The following is a 17,399-nucleotide window of genomic DNA, read 5'->3' as shown; positions in this document are numbered from 1 at the left end:
CAATTCCAATTATTTTTAAAATCTGTTGTTCCAAATGTTCTCTAAAATGTTTGACAAATATCTATGTCATTTGGAATATAATTACCTCACTTTTTTTTCCCCCCCACAGAAACTGCCCTAAATCTTCCCTGGGGCTTATTTTCCTCATCTGTAGGATATTGATAACAATATCTACCTCCCAAATTACCAGGAGGGTCAAATAAAGTTGGTGACGAGGGCCCTCTATAAATACAATACATTAAATGGTGGGTAATACTGAAATAGGCATTGGACAATATCCAATAAAGGTATTCAGAGTTCCAAATGCTGAACCCTTTTATTTGCAGTAACTGTTGACAAAAAGTGTGTCCATCCTCGTATCCCAGTGAATCTATCCACTCTTTTCATTTAGAGTATTCTGATATTTTCAGTCTTCTTCCTTAATAATGGAAAACACATTAGTAAGCCCACTTTCCTGGGTATAAACACCTGTGAGTCTCACAGCTCCCATTCTCCCATTAGGCCTACCGATTTACTGAGAAAAGGTGTGTTTTCACCTGTTTTTAAACTCCATACATGATGTACAAGTGAAAATTTACTACATAACATACTCCTTTTAAAAAATGTTTTCTAAAATGTTTTTATTGTGTGTGTGTATGTGTGTGTGTGTGTGTGTGTGGGTGTGTGTGTTTTAGAGAGTGAGAAAGGAAGAGGGAGAGCGAAACATCCATGATCAAAAACATCAACATCGGTGTGCCTCCTGCACACCCCCGGCTGGAGATCAAGCCTAATCAACAGCGACCTCTTGGTGCACAGAACTACGTTCAGCAACGGGGCCACCCGGCCAGGCCTGAAACACTCCTTTTTAAAGGAAACTTGATAGTGAAGAACTTATCAGCTTATGAGGAAAAATATTTCCAAGCCTCCATGACCCACTAACAACATTTTAACTCTTTGCACGTGTGACAATGTATTTCTTTAATAATGCAGTTTTCATTGTTTATCCCAGTATAAACCACTTATCCACGGATTTCCCATTTGGAAAAGTAATTATAAGCCAGTATTTCCCAAAATGCATCCCAAGGGAATGCAGCTCTAGGAAAAAGCCTCCTTAGTACAATCAATAATGTTAAGTATGATCTACAGTCACCTCCGTGGAAACTCGGCAGGCTCTTGGCCTCTATGATCAGTGACTTTGTTTAGTTTCAATCCTCACCTGAAGATACGTTTTTATTTACTTTAGAGAGAGATGGAAGGAGGAAGGGAGGGAGGGAGGGAGGGAGGGAGATCAATGTGAGAGAGAACCATGGATTGGTTGCCTCCTGTACACACCCTGACCAGGTAGGGATCGAACCTGCAACCTAGGAATGTGCCCCGACAGGGACTCGAACTGGCAACCTTGTTGGTGCACAGGACAACGCTCCAGCTGAGCCCCCTGCCCAGGGCCGTCAGCGACCTCTTTAGGTGCACAGGTGCTGCCTCTCTCCAGTGGTTCTGTTGTCTAAGTTTAGAAATGTTGTCTAACTTTAGAAATCGGTCTCTCTCACTTAGTGGCATTTCCCGGGCCTTTCGCACAGAGCCCTCCCCTCCCCTGCCGCAGTCTCCCCGATGGTGGAGCCAGGGGGTGCCCAGTTCCAAGGAACTCTGTGCTCTGCACCCCGCCTACCCACAGGACCAAGATGACCCCTTCACCCAGCACAAGGTCAGCAGGCCCTCGCACCAGAGCAGAGTCGGCTGGGAAGGGCAGGCCCAGGCCTCGTCCCAGGGTGGAAGGTGCCGCCACCGTGCCGCCACGGCAGCTTTCAGGGACACGCATCGCGTGTGCGCTCCGTCTGTTCCGACTGGGAGGCAGCCAGGCGTGCTCACTGTGGGAGGTGCAGATCTGAGCAGCTGGTGGCCAAGTCCCCTTCACACAAGCGGGTCGGTGGCTTGCGGCCTCCTGAGCTGAAAGGGAAGCGCGGAGCTTCCCACCACGAGGCCCCCAGAGAGCTCAGGCTGGAAGCCACTCCCTGCCCTGCCCGGAGGGAGGAGGTTGGAACAGTCACAATGACTGTGGGATTCTGGATCCTCAAACAAAACTTCACAAAAGCTTTCCTTCCGAAACCACAAAGGAAACAAACTGCCAGCCAGCCAGGTGTAGTTCCAGGAGCCTCCGGCATACTCCATGGAGGGGGCTGAACTCATGGAGGGGATGAACTCCATGGAGGGGGCTGAACTCCAGGGAGGGGGCTGAACTCCAGGGAGGGGCTGAACTCCATGGAGGGGGCTGAACTCCATGGAGGGGGCTGAACTCCATGGAGGGGGCTGAACTCCATGGAGGGGGCTGAACTCCATGGAGGGGGCTGAACTCCAGGGAGGGGCTGAACTCCATGGAGGGGGCTGAACTCCATGAGGGGGCTGAACTCCATGGAGGGGGCTGAACTCCATGGAGGGGGCTGAACTCCATGGAGGGGGCTGAACTCCATGGAGGGGGCTGAACTCCATGGAGGGGGCTGAACTCATGGAGGGGATGAACTCATGGAGGGGGCTGAACTCCATGGAGGGGCTGAACTCCATGGAGGGGGCTGAACTCCATGGAGGGGGCTGAACTCCATGGAGAAGGCTGAACTCCAGGGAGGAGGCTGAACTCCATGGAGGGGGCTGAACTCCATGAGGGGGCTGAACTCCATGGAGGGGGCTGAACTCCATGGAGGGGGCTGAACTCATGGAGGGGGCTGAACTCCATGGAGGGGCTGAACTCCATGGAGGGGGCTGAACTCCATGGAGGGGGCTGAACTCCATGGAGAAGGCTGAACTCCAGGGAGGAGGCTGAACTCCATGGAGGGGGCTGAACTCCATGAGGGGGCTGAACTCCATGGAGGGGGCTGAACTCCATGGAGGGGGCTGAACTCATGGAGGGGGCTGAACTCCATGGAGGGGCTGAACTCCATGGAGGGGATGAACTCCATGGAGGGGCTGAACTCCATGGAGAAGGCTGAACTCCATGGAGGGGGCTGAACTCCATGGAGAAGGCTGAACTCCAGGGAGGAGGCTGAACTCCATGGAGGGGGCTGAACTCCATGGAGGGGGCTGAACTCATGGAGGGGGCTGAACTCCATGGAGGGGCTGAACTCCATGGAGGGGGCTGAACTCCATGGAGGGGGCTGAACTCCATGGAGGGGGCTGAACTCCAGGGAGGGGGCTGAACTCCAGGGAGGGGGCTGAACTCCATGGAGGGGGCTGAACTCCATGGAGGGGGCTGAACTCCATGGAGGGGCTGAACTCCATGGAGGGGCTGAACTCCATGGAGGGGGCTGAACTCCATGGAGGGGGCTGAACTCCATGGAGAAGGCTGAACTCCAGGGAGGAGGCTGAACTCCAGGGAGGGGGCTGAACTCCATGAGGGGGCTGAACTCCATGGAGGGGGCTGAACTCCATGGAGGGGGCTGAACTCCATGGAGGGGGCTGAACTCCATGGAGGGGGCTGAACTCCATGAGGGGGCTGAACTCCATGGAGGGGGCTGAACTCCATGGAGGGGGCTGAACTCCATGAGGGGGCTGAACTCCATGGAGGGGGCTGAACTCCATGGAGGGGGCTGAACTCCATGGAGGGGGCTGAACTCATGGAGGGGCTGAACTCCATGGAGGGGGCTGAACTCCATGGAGGGGGCTGAACTCCATGGAGGGGGCTGAACTCCATGGAGGGGGCTGAACTCCATGGAGGGGGCTGAACTCCATGGAGGGGGCTGAACTCCATGGAGGGGGCTGAACTCCATGGAGGGGGCTGAACTCCATGGAGGGGGCTGAACTCATGGAGGGGATGAACTCATGGAGGGGGCTGAACTCCATGGAGGGGCTGAACTCCATGGAGGGGGCTGAACTCCATGGAGGGGGCTGAACTCCATGGAGGGGCTGAACTCCATGGAGGGGGCTGAACTCCATGGAGGGGGCTGAACTCCATGGAGAAGGCTGAACTCCAGGGAGGAGGCTGAACTCCATGGAGGGGGCTGAACTCCATGAGGGGGCTGAACTCCATGGAGGGGGCTGAACTCCATGGAGGGGGCTGAACTCATGGAGGGGGCTGAACTCCATGGAGGGGCTGAACTCCATGGAGGGGGCTGAACTCCATGGAGGGGGCTGAACTCCATGGAGGGGGCTGAACTCCATGAGGGGGCTGAACTCCATGGAGGGGGCTGAACTCCATGGAGGGGGCTGAACTCCATGAGGGGGCTGAACTCCATGGAGGGGGCTGAACTCCATGGAGGGGGCTGAACTCCATGGAGGGGGCTGAACTCATGGAGGGGATGAACTCCATGGAGGGGGCTGAACTCCATGGAGGGGGCTGAACTCCATGGAGGGGGCTGAACTCCATGGAGGGGGCTGAACTCCATGGAGGGGGCTGAACTCCAGGGAGGGGGCTGAACTCCATGAGGGGGCTGAACTCCATGGAGGGGGCTGAACTCCATGGAGGGGGCTGAACTCCATGGAGGGGGCTGAACTCCAGGGAGGGGCTGAACTCCATGAGGGGGCTGAACTCCATGAGGGGGCTGAACTCCATGGAGGGGCAGAACTCCATGGAGGGGGCTGAACTCCATGGAGGGGGCAGAACTCCATGGAGGGGGCTGAACTCCATGGAGGGGGCTGAACTCCATGGAGGGGGCTGAACTCCAGGGAGGGGCTGAACTCCATGAGGGGGCTGAACTCCATGGAGGGGCTGAACTCCATGGAGGGGGCTGAACTCCAGGGAGGGGCTGAACTCCAGGGAGGGGGCTGAACTCCAGGGAGGGGGCTGAACTCCATGGAGGGGGCTGAACTCCATGGAGGGGGCTGAACTCCATGGAGGGGGCTGAACGCCCACCCCAGTTGTATTTGACGGCACTGGAGCCTGACGTCAGGGAGCCTGAGGAGGCCCCAGCAGCAGGCGGAGAAGCCGGCCCTGGACCCAGAGCCTGTGCTCCTGTTCCCTGATCCACGCAGCGGCGGCCGTGGCTGGGGGGCCGCGGTCACTGCTGTGCTCAGGCCTGCTCTGTCCTTCTCTCTCAGGAGCCCACAACCAAGGGCAGATCAATGAACTAACATGACACCATCTGTGGGGTTTTTCACATGGTATTTCAAGGCACACAGACTTCTTTAGAAAATGGACTGAATTTAGAATGTAGGTGCACTTCTGATGTTCACTAGCTCTGACTGGCCATGCCAATTAGTCCCAAGTCAGGGGAGCATGCCAGGTGCAGCTGGGGCATCACGGAGCCGCCCTCACGGAGCAGCTCCCAGCCGGGCCCGGCAGCGCTGGGCACCTCCAGGCTCCCAGCGTCCTGCCCAATGAGGGAAACCCCCTCGTCCGTTACCGCAAAGTTCTTAGCCCAGAACGACAGCCTCTCCTTCAAGACTGGAGCTCAGCCTGTTTGCCCTCGGACCGTAACACTGGAGTTTCCAAAACAGTATCTTCAACAGTGTTAGGATTTAATCACTCTGATTCTGCTCAATGAATCTCGGTGTTATGTCATACTAGTGGCCTGGTGGACGGATTCGTGCACATTGAAAGAAAATTAATTAGAAGGTGGCCAGTGGGGCAGGGTTGGGCAAGATGGGCTGGACACGCCCTGGAGCCAACCTCCCGTGGTCCCACCCCAGCCGGCTGCACCTGAGGTGGCGCAGCAGCTCAACAGGGTCTGCGGTCATCACAGCTCGGCAGTAGATGAGATTCAGGCCGACAGTGGCCCAGCAACAACAATACCCACGGCCGAAGGTGGAATCACGTGGCCCTGTGAGGAATCAGGCTCCCTCCTCTCTGGTTCCAGAGTGCATCACCCGAGAACCACCACTGCCAAGTCACCACAGCTCAGCAGCTCCTGTGTTGAGCTTCTGCCCCCTGGTGGTCAGTGTGCGTTATACCTACTGGCTGATCAGACGGTTGGATAGTCAGACGGTCGCTTAGCCTTTTATATATATAGACTAGAGGCCCGGTGCACGAGATTCGTGCACTTGTGGGGGGGGGGGGGTTCCTCAGCCTGGCTTGCACCATCTCACAGTCCATGAGCCCTCATGGGATGTCCAGGAGCCCGTGGGGAAAGAGCCGGACATCCTTAGCGCTGCCGTGGAGGCAGGAGAGGCTCCCACCAACGCCGCTGCGCTCGCCAGCCGTGAGCCAGCTTCTGGCTGAGTGGCTCTCCCCCTGTGGGAGTGCACTGACCATCAGGGGACAGCTCCTGCGTTGAACGTCTTCCCCCTGGTGGTCAGTGCGTGTCATAGCGACCGGTCATTCTGCCGTTTGGCCGATTTGCATATTCGCCTTTTATTATGTAGGATTCCCTCCGATCCAGTAAATGAGGGCAACCATTTGCCAGCTTCAGGGGTTGAGGCTCATCCCTGACCTGCCATGCAGGAACCACCTCCTGGCCAGGCTGCACCACCTGCTTCACACAGGGTGTTTGGCTACAGTTGTTTTGGGGACATCTCACAATTACATCCCAAATTGTGGGAACCAACTCACTCTCGGCAGAGCTCATCTTGATGGGGCGGGGGAGGGAGGGAGGGATAAAGAGAAAGGGAACTCGGAACCTCTTTCTAGACAACGTGTCAGGAATTCCTTAGGCTGGGCCCCCTGAGGGGGAGGTCGGCCTTATCACTGCTTCTCCCCCGAGTCTCAGGGCCCACCCTGCACATCTACCGAGGGCACGGACAGAAACACAACAGCAAACCCCGAGAAAACCATCCCGTGTCCACGACTTGGATTTGGCTGGGCCGGAAGGTGGTTGTGAGGCCTCCAATATGCCCGCAGGCTTCAGGACGTCTACCGAACACCATGCACTGGCCTCACTGTGAGATGGTGCAGGGCACGGAGGGCACGACTCCCTGACCTCCGACATCATTTCACGTCCCTGTGACCAGGCTGGCTGCTCCACACAGGCGAGAAGCTCTGACAGCTCACAGCGTGGCGGGGAGGGACGCTCCCACCCCACCCCCACCTCCTCGAGCGGAGGACACAGTAATCCGGTGGGTACAGGCTCAGTAAGGGCGAGGCCGAGCGGTGAAGGGTCAAGCACACACGGCACTATGGCTCCCTCCGGCCGCATCTCACCAGAGGCGGGAACACAGATGCAGAGACCCCACGGCAACCTCGCTCTCCTGCCCTAACGCTTGTGTGACAGAGCGGCCCACAGCCAGCCAGCAGGGAAGCCAGGGGAAGGGGCTGGTTAGGGGCCGAGTACACATCTCGTCCGCTCGGCCAGCTCACCAGAGGCACAAGGACACGGGGCCCATTTCCATGAGGATCCCCCTCTGAACGTGCACATCCCGTAGGAACTGCGCAAGGCGGGGAGCCCTGGCCGGGGCAGGGGTCACCGAAGGTCCCGCCCATCTGACCGCCATCAGGGGAGCCGCCTCTATCTGAGGTGCTTTACGAAGGAAGAACTTTCCAAACATAGAAGCTGATTAGCACTGGTAGATCATTTGAGAAAATGGTGATTTTTTTATTATTTTTTTTTTCCTGAAAATCTGAGGTAGTGGAGTGCAGGTCATGCCGGACCCAGGGAGCTAACCCAGTGAGGAGGGTGATCCCTTGGGGTTGGCAGACCAGGGCACTAACCCTGCCCCCCCCCCCTTGCTGGTCAGCAGCCCCGGCTGGACGGCATTCTCCTTCAGTGTCTCCAATGAGGGTACTGGATTGCTAGATCATCTCTGTTTCCCTGCCAGCTCGGCGGTGAATGACAACTTTGTCTGGTATCTTAAGCACATGCTTTTCTCCGCAGCCAACACAGACCGTTTGCAAGACACATGCTTGTTAGCAAATTGGAATTCAGTGTTTGCTGCACAGTCCCTGCCAAAGGCGCCGTGCAGTCATCTGCTCTTCAAGAGCCGGTCTAACAGCTGGGCTAGCCATCCCCGAGGAGCGGGCACGCAGGGAGCGGATCCCATTCCATTAAGATTTACTGAGCATCGACGGTGGGAACTTTGGCATCTAGTATCTCATTTAAAAGCCTTTCTTCCCAGTTTTTCTCTAGAGGGAATCTTGACAGACTGCCTAGCCATCTTTCATGTCGGGTTTTTCCTAAACTTGTATTATCCCAGTAAATGATTAATCCCTTCAGATGCTCTGATTCTGATTCCTGAACGAATCCACAGCATCGCAGAGCGCAGTCCTGGCCCATTATCTCAGCCCGCACTGCTTGGCCTTCGCTGAGTAGGTGTGTATGAGAGAACCCTTCCTCCCTTTGACACGGTCCTTTTTAAAATTAAACTCTGGTTGAAGATTTGTTTACTCTGCCACTCAGTGTTTCTTACACAGGCCCAGGAGGTTAGTTAGTTTTCCCCTTTGGTGGGTAAGGGGAGGGAGCTTACCACTGAGGATCAATATGTAAATTTTCTTTGGTCAGAAACTGAAAACCACACTACACAGCATTTCTCCTGTTGTCTCATTATAGCTCTCAGGCAAACATCTCAGCTACTTACTAGCATTTATTCCTCGATTTCCTTAGCAATCCCAAATCCTCCTGGAAATAAATGGGCATATAAATCCCACATAAATATGGGGAGAGAGCAGAGATCCCAGTGCAGTGATTGAAAGCACAGGCTGTGGATGGACATTCGCCGCCGTGGCCACGCAGTGGGTCCCTCAGCTGGAGAATGGGGCCACAGGCTCCCCGGGCATGCTGTCTCGTGAGCTCCTCCTGCATGCACGCCACTTAGCACAGCTCCTGGCTCAAGTAGTCAGCAAACATTCATTTGCAATAACGTCACTTTGGAACCCAAACTGTCCTACATTTCATTTCCATTCTTCTATGGATTTTATCGGTTTACTCTGTTTTCTCCGATTCACTGACCCAAGCATGACTTTGTCACCATCCCTCACCCCTTCCTGTCCTCACTTTTCTTAGATCCACGTCTATGGTTATAGTCACAGCTGGGCCACTGCTCACGCACCTGGCTAAGCCCCATCCCTGCTGAATCCAGCTGTCTGCTTTGTCTATGAGACAGCGATGCAAGCATGCTCTGCAGTTACCCTTCTCAGGCTCAGCCCCGTTCTGCCGCTCAGCACCTGTGTCTTTAAGAGAACTGCTCATCACTTCTGCAAAATGAGGATGATGATAATGATGCTGATGACTCATGGGTGTGTAATCAAGTTTAAGCGAGAATATACACTTAGACTTGAGCTGACCATACTAGGTATGTGATGCCTTCAGCTCTACTTCAGGTCTCCCTCACCCTCAGCCAACGACCTTCCTCCCTGCTGTGTGGAGGAAACAGAGGCACCGGCCCAGTACCACTTCATCCGACCATCATCTGACATATGACCACCCACACCTGGGCTCCCTGTCTCCACCTTCTCTCTAATTCAATGAGCAAAGGGCTCCTGCTTCCATCAAAGACCAACCCCTGTCCATGGGGTCCAGGTCCCCTCCCCTGTGGCTTTTCCAAGGACTGTCATCCTGAAGTTATCCCTCTTCTCTCTGCATCTTTGGTTCCTCCCTAAGGTGACCCCCGAGGATCCTCCACTCCTGGTATTCGTGCCTTGTGTATCCCTTCCCCCTACGTGTGAGTGGAACCCAGGAGTCACTTCTAGCCAATAGCAAAGATGATGATCGTTTCATTGCTCCTGTGAGTATAGCGCAGTACTTGAGCCTCCAGCTCTCCAGCAGACAGGAGGCTTGATGAAGTAGGCGGCTGTGTGGAGGAAGGCCACATGAAACAGCACTGTGGGGTGGGAAGAGGGGGTCTAGAAGCTGAAGGCAGCCTCCAGGTGACAGCCAGCAAGAAACTCGACCTTCAGACCCACAGATGCAAGGGACTGAATTCTGCTGACAACCTGAGTGAGTTCACAGGGGAGCTCCTCCCCAGCCCAGCCTCCTGATGAGAACACAGCCCACCTAGCATCCAGACTACAGCCTCTGACACAGCATAGACCCAGGGAAGCTGAGCCTGGACTCCTAACCCTAGACACCGTGACCACTGTTGTAATTCAAAAAGTTTGTGGTACTTTGTTACACTGCAATAGGAAACAAATACACTTGCTCTGGACCAGACTTTCCCATCATGCACTAGCATCTACTGTATCCTGTGAAAATAAATCTGGACCATATGCCCTCCAAATGCTCAGCTTCTCTCTGCTCTCCTTTCCAGCAAAACTTGTAAACAGTTTTCCATATGTGTCCTCACCTCCATTCACTGCTCAGCCCACGCTAGTCACATCACTGACTTCACATTTTTTTGGTCAAGGACACCAAGTTCTGCATTATCGAATCGGAACGAACATGGCTCCGTCCTTATCTTATTCACTATCCCAGCAGAATTCGGCACCACTCAGCATACCCCATTTTCAGAGCTATTTCACTTGGCTGACTGGCTTTCACATTTCCCAGTTCCCATCACTCATGGTTTCTGCCTCCTCCTCCTACTCCCAGACCTGCTTCCCGAGCAGTGCTGAGCCGCAGGGTCTGGCCCAGGCTCCCTCTCTAAGCCTGTCTCACTTCCTCTCTAACTAGTTTCAAGCGACATCAACATGCTGGCGGCTCCCAAATATTTCTCTCCAGCCCTGACCTCTCCCCTCCGCCCCACATCCTGCAGCCAACCGCCCCATTGCAGCTTCCACATGGATGTCTAACTGTCATCTCGGAAGTAATGTGTCCGAAACAGGACTCTTTTCCCTTCCAAAAATCTGCTGTTCTCCCAATCACAGCAAACAGTACATCTAACCAGCTTCACATCAGGGCGTCACCCTGATTCTCTTCCCTCCTCTCACACTCATCAGCAAGTTCTTGAGAGTCGTCTGTCACAATGGACCCTGACTCCGTCCACTCCTCTCACTCCCTCTGCCAACCTGGAGCACTACCCTCACATCCCGCTTGGACGATGGCCACCTGGCTGGTCTCTCCCTGCTGTCCACACGGCATGGCCTTTTAAAAACACAAGTCACCTCGTATGCCGTTACTGCTTAAAACGTTCCAAAGTCTTCACACTCTATTTCAAAAGGCCCACTGGGCTCTAAGCTGCTGCCCCAACCTGCCTCCCTGGCGCATCTCCAACCCACCAAGTCTCACCACCTTTCCTCCTTCCCACATTAAGACTTTTGCCATTGCCACTCCTTCCTTCTGGAAAGATCTTCTCCAGCTGTGGCTCGGATCTCAGATCAAAATCCCCTCCTCAGGGAAGTCTTCCCCATAACAGTGTTCTCCTCTTCCTCCTAGTTTCTGAGGTACCACCATTTCCCTCTCATTGTGCAGCACACTCCACTCTCAAGCACCCTGCTTAGCATCTTTGTTTGATTGTTGCTATGATTCCTCTAATCAGATGTGAGTATATGAAGGTGCTTACTTCTGTGTTCTAGAGTAGCACCTGGCACATCGTACGTGTTCAATAAATATTTGAATAAACAAGTGCATATGTATATATGTATGCATATATATATATACACTGAGTGGCCAGATTATTATGATCTCTGAGCGCATAATAATCTGGACACTCAGTGTGTGTATATATATTAGAGGCCTGGTGCATGAATTCGTGCATGGGTGGGGTCCGGCCAGCCTGGCCAGGGGGAGGGGACATGGGCGGTTGGCCGGCCTGCCTGCTGGTCGAACTCCTGGTCAAGGGGACAATTTGCATATTAGCCTTTTATTATATAGGATATACACTGAGTGGCCAGATTATTATGTGTTCAGAGGTCATAATAATCTGGCCACTCAGTGTGTATATCTACACGAATAAAAGAGAAACATGCAAATTAACCATCACTCTGTTACATCCACAAGCCACGCCCACCAGCCAATCAGGAGCGAGTATGCAAATTAACCCAACCAAGATGGCGGCCGGCCACGGAGTGAGCAGGAGGCTTGGGTTTCCTCAGCGATGGAGGAAGCCAAACTTCCTGGCCTGCCCTGGCCTCTGCTCAAGGATACAAAGTTTCAATTATAAAAGATAAATAAATCCCAGATCCCAGGGCCTCCGCTTGGGTCGCCGGGGTGTGTGGCTGGCCTGCAAACCACCACAGGCCCCTTGCTCAGGCCACCTCACACCCCAAGGGAACCCCCACCCTGATCTGGGACACCCTTCAGGGCAAACCAGCCGGCCCCCACCTGTGCACCAGGCCTCTATCCTATCTAATAAAAGAGTAATATGCAAATTGACCATCACTCCAACACACAAGATGGCTGCCCCTGTGTGGTCAAAAATCCTGCCCCCATGTGGACACAAGATGGCCACCACAAGATGGCCAGCAGGGGAGGGCAGTTGGGAGGGACCAGGCCTGCAAGGGAGGGCAGTTGGGGGCAATCAAGCCTTCAGGGGAGGGCAGTTAGGGGTGACCAGGCCAGCAGAGGAGGGAAGTTGGGGGGGACCCAGGCCTGCAGGGGAGAGCAGTTGGGCAGACCAGGCCTGCAGGGGAGGGCAGTTAGGGGCAATCAGGCTGGGAGGGGAGGGCAGTTAGGGGAGACCAGGCCTGCAGGGGAGGGCAGTTAGGGGTGACCAGGACTGCAGAGGAGGGCAGATAGGGGCAATCAGGCTGGCAGGGGAGCAGTTAGGCATCAATCAGGCTGGCAGGGAAGTGGTTGGGGGGTGATCAGGCTGGTAGGCAGAAGTGGTTAGGGGCAATCAGGAAGGCAGGCAGGCGAGCAGTTGGGAGCCAGCAGTCCTGGATTGTGAGAGGGATGTCCGACTGCCCGTTTAGGCCCGATCCTAGCAGGATCGGGTCTAAACCGGCAGTCGGACATCCCTCAAGGGGTCCCCAATTGGAGAGGGTGCAGGCTGGGCTGAGGGACACCCGCCCCCCCCAGTGCATCAATTTCGTGCACCAGGCCTCTAGTATATATACAGTATATATATACAGGGGTGGGCAAAAGTAGGTATATAGTCCCAATAGCAAAACAGAGTTAATAAAGCTATTGCAATCATCATAACCTGCGTCTTTTTCCATGCTAATGAATGTAAACCTACTTTTGCCCACCCCTGCAGATATACATATCTATGATATTGACATTGTTATATGCATCCTCTCTAATGGTAATATGCAAATTAACCATCACTCCGCTACATAAGCCACGCCCACCAGCCAAGCCATGCCCACCAGCCAATCAGGGTGAGTATGCAAATTAACCCCAATCCAAGATGGCTACAGCCACAGAGAGCAAGGTTTCCCAGGTAACAGAGGAAGCCAAGCTTTCCATAGCCGTTGCAGGCCTAAGCCTGCACTCAAGCTACAAAGTTTCAGTTATAGAAGGTAAACAAATTCAAACAAATGGCGGCAGAATGGAGCTTGAGAGAGCAGGCCAGGGTTGCTGGTGGCAACAGGGGAAGCAAAGCTTTCCGCACACCCTGGCCAGGCTCACCGGCTTAAGGCTACAAAGTTTCAATTATAGAAGGTGAATTAACTGCCACAGAAATGGCTGCCGCCCCGGAGGGAGCAGCAGGCTTGGCTCCGCTCCAGGCTACAAAGTTTCAATTGTAGAAGGAAAATAAATCCCAGATACCAGGGCCTCTGCTTGGGTTGCCAGGGGGTGTGGCCGGCCTGCAAACCACCACAGGCCCCTCACTCAGGCCGCCCCACGCCCCAAGGAAACCCCACCCTGATCTGGGACACCCTTCAGGGCAAACCAGCTGGCCCCGACCCGTGCACCAGGCCTCTATCCTATCTAATAAAAGAGTAATATACAGATTGATCATCACTGCAACACACAATATAGCTGCCCCCATGTGGTCAAAGATCCTGCCCCCATGTGGACACAAGATGGCCACTACAAGATGGCCAGCAGGAGAGGGCAGTTGGGAGGCACCCGGCCTGCAAGGGAGGGCAGTTGAGAGGGACCAGGCTTGCAAGGGAGGGCAGTTGGAGGTGATCAACCCTGCAGGAGAGAGCAGTTAGGGGTGACCAGGCTGGCAGAGGAGAGAAGTTGGGGGCAAACAGGCTAGCAGGGGAGCAGTTAAGCATCAACCAGGCTGGCAGTGGAGTGGTTAGGGGGTGATCAGGCTGGCAGGCAGAAGCGGTTAGGGGCAATCAGGAAGGCAGGCAAGCAGTTGGGAGCCAGCAGTCCTGGATTGTGAGAGGGATGTCCGACTGCCCGTTTAGGCCCGATCCCACTAGGATCGGGCCTAAACGGGCAGTCGGACATCCCTCCAGGAGTCCCAGATTGGCGAGGGTACAGGCTGGGCTGAGGGACAACCCCCTGCCGTGCACGAATTTCGTGCACCGGGCTTCTAGTTTATAATAAAACTAGGAGCCCATTTGCAGGAAGATTCCTGCAAGTGGCAGCTGCCATCCGCCGCCTCCACTGCAGTTGCGGCTGCAGCGGCCACGCGTGCCACCACCGCTGCCGCCCGCCTGGCCCGCCGCCACTGCCACCCGCCCCGCCCCGCCCCGCCCATGCTTTCCCTCTGGCAGCCACCTTGCTTGCTTTTCCTCCCTCTTCTTTCTAAGTTGTCTTCAGTCTTCACTCCTCCCTCCCTCCGTGTATGCAAATTAACCGCCATCTTTGCTGGGTTAATTTGCATGCCCACCCTGATTGGCTGGTGGGCGTGTCTTTGGTTGGTGGGTGTGGCTTGGTCCTAGCAAAGGTGCGGTCAATTTGCATATTACTCTTTTATTAGGTAGGATGTCCCATTATATTCCACTGGAAAATCTCTTCAGATGCAATGTCAAGATGGCTGAAAAGCAGTAAAAACTTATACAAATTATACCTCAAACATCTCAACTATTCTAACCAAGACATCTAGAATAATAAAAGGGTAATATGCTAATTAGACCAGACGTCCTTCTGGACATCATTCCGACCGTCCTTCCTGATGAAGCCAGGGCCGGAGGGAAACCAGCTGGGGTCCCAGGTGCCAGAGGGAAGGAAGGGCTACTCTTGCACGAATTTTTATGCATTGAGCCTCTAGTTATAAAATAAAACCCATTTTGATATAATGTAACAGAAATTTGTTAGATGTGAAAAATCTTTTTTGATAATGTAAATTACCACACTACAGTTATTCTGTTTTTATAAATTTGATTTTTGCCCCTACACTGCATTCGCTTAGAAGACAGACCATGAATTACAATTGTTTTCTATCACAAATTGTGCAAAGCACTGTTCAAACCACAAGGCATATTTTCAGGATTTCTGGAAGAAAATACTAAATATTCACTACTCCTGCTCCTCGAGGTCCTGGTGTCACGTGGCTGATGTCCACGCCCAGCCGGGTCCCATAGCCGTCAGTGCAGGAACAGCTGTGGTAAAGAGTGTGGTCATGGTCTGGGTTCCAACAAGCAACTGTCAAAACTCTTCCCACATGACTACTTGCTGGAAATCTCTCACTCCCAGAGAGATGCTTGCGGGTGGTCTCGGAAAGAAATCTGTGGCATGCCAACACTGGGGCTGTTCTAATGCTCCTGTCTAAGGTTCCTTTGCAACTACAATTTCATGCTTTGAGGAGCTGACTTTTTACGCAAGCCCCTGCAAAAATAAAAATATATAGTCTCTATCTATTAAACTCGCTAGTTTATGTATGTTTCCTCCCTCGAGGGTCGACTGCCACAATAGATTCCGACTCTGTCCACGGTCACCTTCTGCAACCTCCAGTGAGCAGTCCTGCAGGTGGCTTTCAGGGCCAGTGTGGAGAAGAAGCCCTCCCTCCTTCCCACTTGCTGCCTCCCAAACTTCTTAGCAACACACACTGTGCATGAACCGCGGCGCGGCCTGCCTGGTCCAATCGCACGCCTGGGAGCCCGGCCAGTCAGTTGTGTAATAATCAACCCCTTATCTCCCGGAGGTACACAAACCCAGCGATCCCCGCTCCAGTGCACAGGGACTTCGCTGGAATCCTCAGCACACACTCACATGCGTTTCCAGTGCCAAAGCCACCCTACCCCCAATTTTCCCCGTTTCCTCCTTTTTGCTCGTTTGCAGTTTTGAGGAGGGAAAGAAGCCAAAATGCTAAACAATGTCGAGTTTAAACAGGGAGGGCAGGGGGCACTGCCAAGGCTGCCAGCAAAATGCACGTAGAAACCGCAGGCTCGGTGGTGGCCGCCCGGCTCGCCGCTCCCTCCCGGCGCCTGCGATGGAAACTCGGCAGCAATTGTTCTCGCAAGAGCCGGGCTGATGGGCAGGACGGGCTGCGGGCTGGTAGCCATGAGCCAGACTGGCCTTCAAATCCCTGACCAGGGGCCACCCTGCTTCCTCAAAAGAACGCCGTCCCCCCTCCTGCCTCGCCGTCCCCGCCTGCACAAACCCGCGCCCATCTGTCCCGGCGCCAAGTTCGCAACCGCACAGGGACAGGTGGCCTTTCCCGCGCCGCGCGAGACCCGCCCTGGAGGGAAGGGCAGCGCCGCGCCCGGAGCCGGGCCAGGCTGAGCGACCCCCGCCCGCGGCCCGCGCGACACGCCCCTCCCGTCCCCGCCCCGCCCCGCCCCGCCCGCACGCACCTTCCCCGCGCCCCGCGCCAGGCCCCTGGGGACCGCGCGGCCAGGGCCCAGCGGCGGGAAGCGCTCCTCGCCGTCCTCGTCCTCGTCGCCGTCCACCTCGATGACTCCCTCCTCGTCCTCGTCCTCGTCCTCGTCCCCGTCCTCCGCGCCCCCGCGGGGCCTCTCCAGCAGCCGTCCGCGCCCCCGCCGCCGGCCCGCGCCCTCCTCCTCCTCGTCCTCCTCGCCGAGCAGCAGCAGCGCGGGCGACAGGGCGGCCCCGGCGGCCCGAAGGGGGCCGGTCCCCGCGCTCCGGGGCGGCGGGGGCAGCAGCGGCCTCCCGCTCTCGGGCGCCGGGCCCGGCGGGTGCAGCGCGGGGCCCCCGCGGCGGCCGCCCAGGCTGGAGCGCTTGGCCAGGCGGCGCGCCTGCATGCCTGCCGCGGGTCCTCCGCACCCGCCGGGTGCACGGGGCTGCGGCGGGGCTACGGCGGGAAGGGGGTTGGTGTGAGCGAGCCGCGCGCCGCCGCCTCCAACGCCGCTGCCGCCCCGGAGCCGCGGGCCGCGCTGCGCCCCATGCGGCCGGCGGCCGGGCCGCGCCTCTCGGGCCTACAGCGGCCGCCTGGGCGCGAGCTGTGGGCGCCGCCGCCGCCCGCCACGCGCCCTGGGCCCCCGAGCCCGCAAAACCCGGACTGGATTTCTCCCGGACCCGCGACCTCCAGATCCGGGGCCTCCTCGCGCTGCGCCTCCGCCTTCCTTCCCCCCCGCCCCCCGCCCGCGTCCCCGCCCGGAGTCGGGGACTCCCTGTGGACAGAGGACCGCGCGCTCCACTACAACTCGGGTTGTGGGTCCAAGTCAGACTCTGAAGGAAGAGATTGCCCCCGCCAAGTTCATTTGAATGGTCTCTGCTGTGCGGGGACAGATCCAGAGCTTCTGTGACATCGGGAATGGTGTCCCCATCCGAGATTGGGGGTCAGCCCCTAAGAGGGGTTCTTGAAGCACTTCCGTGGCGTGGCCTGCCCACAGGCCAGGCTCTGCGCGCACCGCGAGGCCTGACTCCAGCTCCCTCCTGCCCCTC

General features: G+C 55.9%; 1 protein-coding gene across 1 annotated transcript in view; it reads right to left on the bottom strand.

Annotated features, from left to right (window-relative positions):
• Window positions 1-16,980, bottom strand: part of ZNF704 (zinc finger protein 704) — a 145,263-nt gene extending 128,283 nt beyond the window's left edge. The window contains exon 1 of the mRNA XM_079796477.1: window positions 16,349-16,980. Coding sequence (XP_079652603.1) covers window positions 16,349-16,756 — 408 coding nt within the window. The 5' untranslated portion in view covers window positions 16,757-16,980. The remainder of the gene's footprint in view (window positions 1-16,348) is intronic.
• Between the last annotated feature and the right edge of the window lie 419 nt (window positions 16,981-17,399).

This window comes from Cnephaeus nilssonii, assembly GCF_951640355.1.
Source record: "Cnephaeus nilssonii genome assembly, chromosome: 18".
NCBI classification, from domain to species: domain Eukaryota; kingdom Metazoa; phylum Chordata; class Mammalia; order Chiroptera; family Vespertilionidae; genus Cnephaeus; species Cnephaeus nilssonii.
The sequence above is the reverse complement of the archived record's forward strand: the minus strand, read 5'-3'. Positions and strand labels throughout refer to the sequence as shown.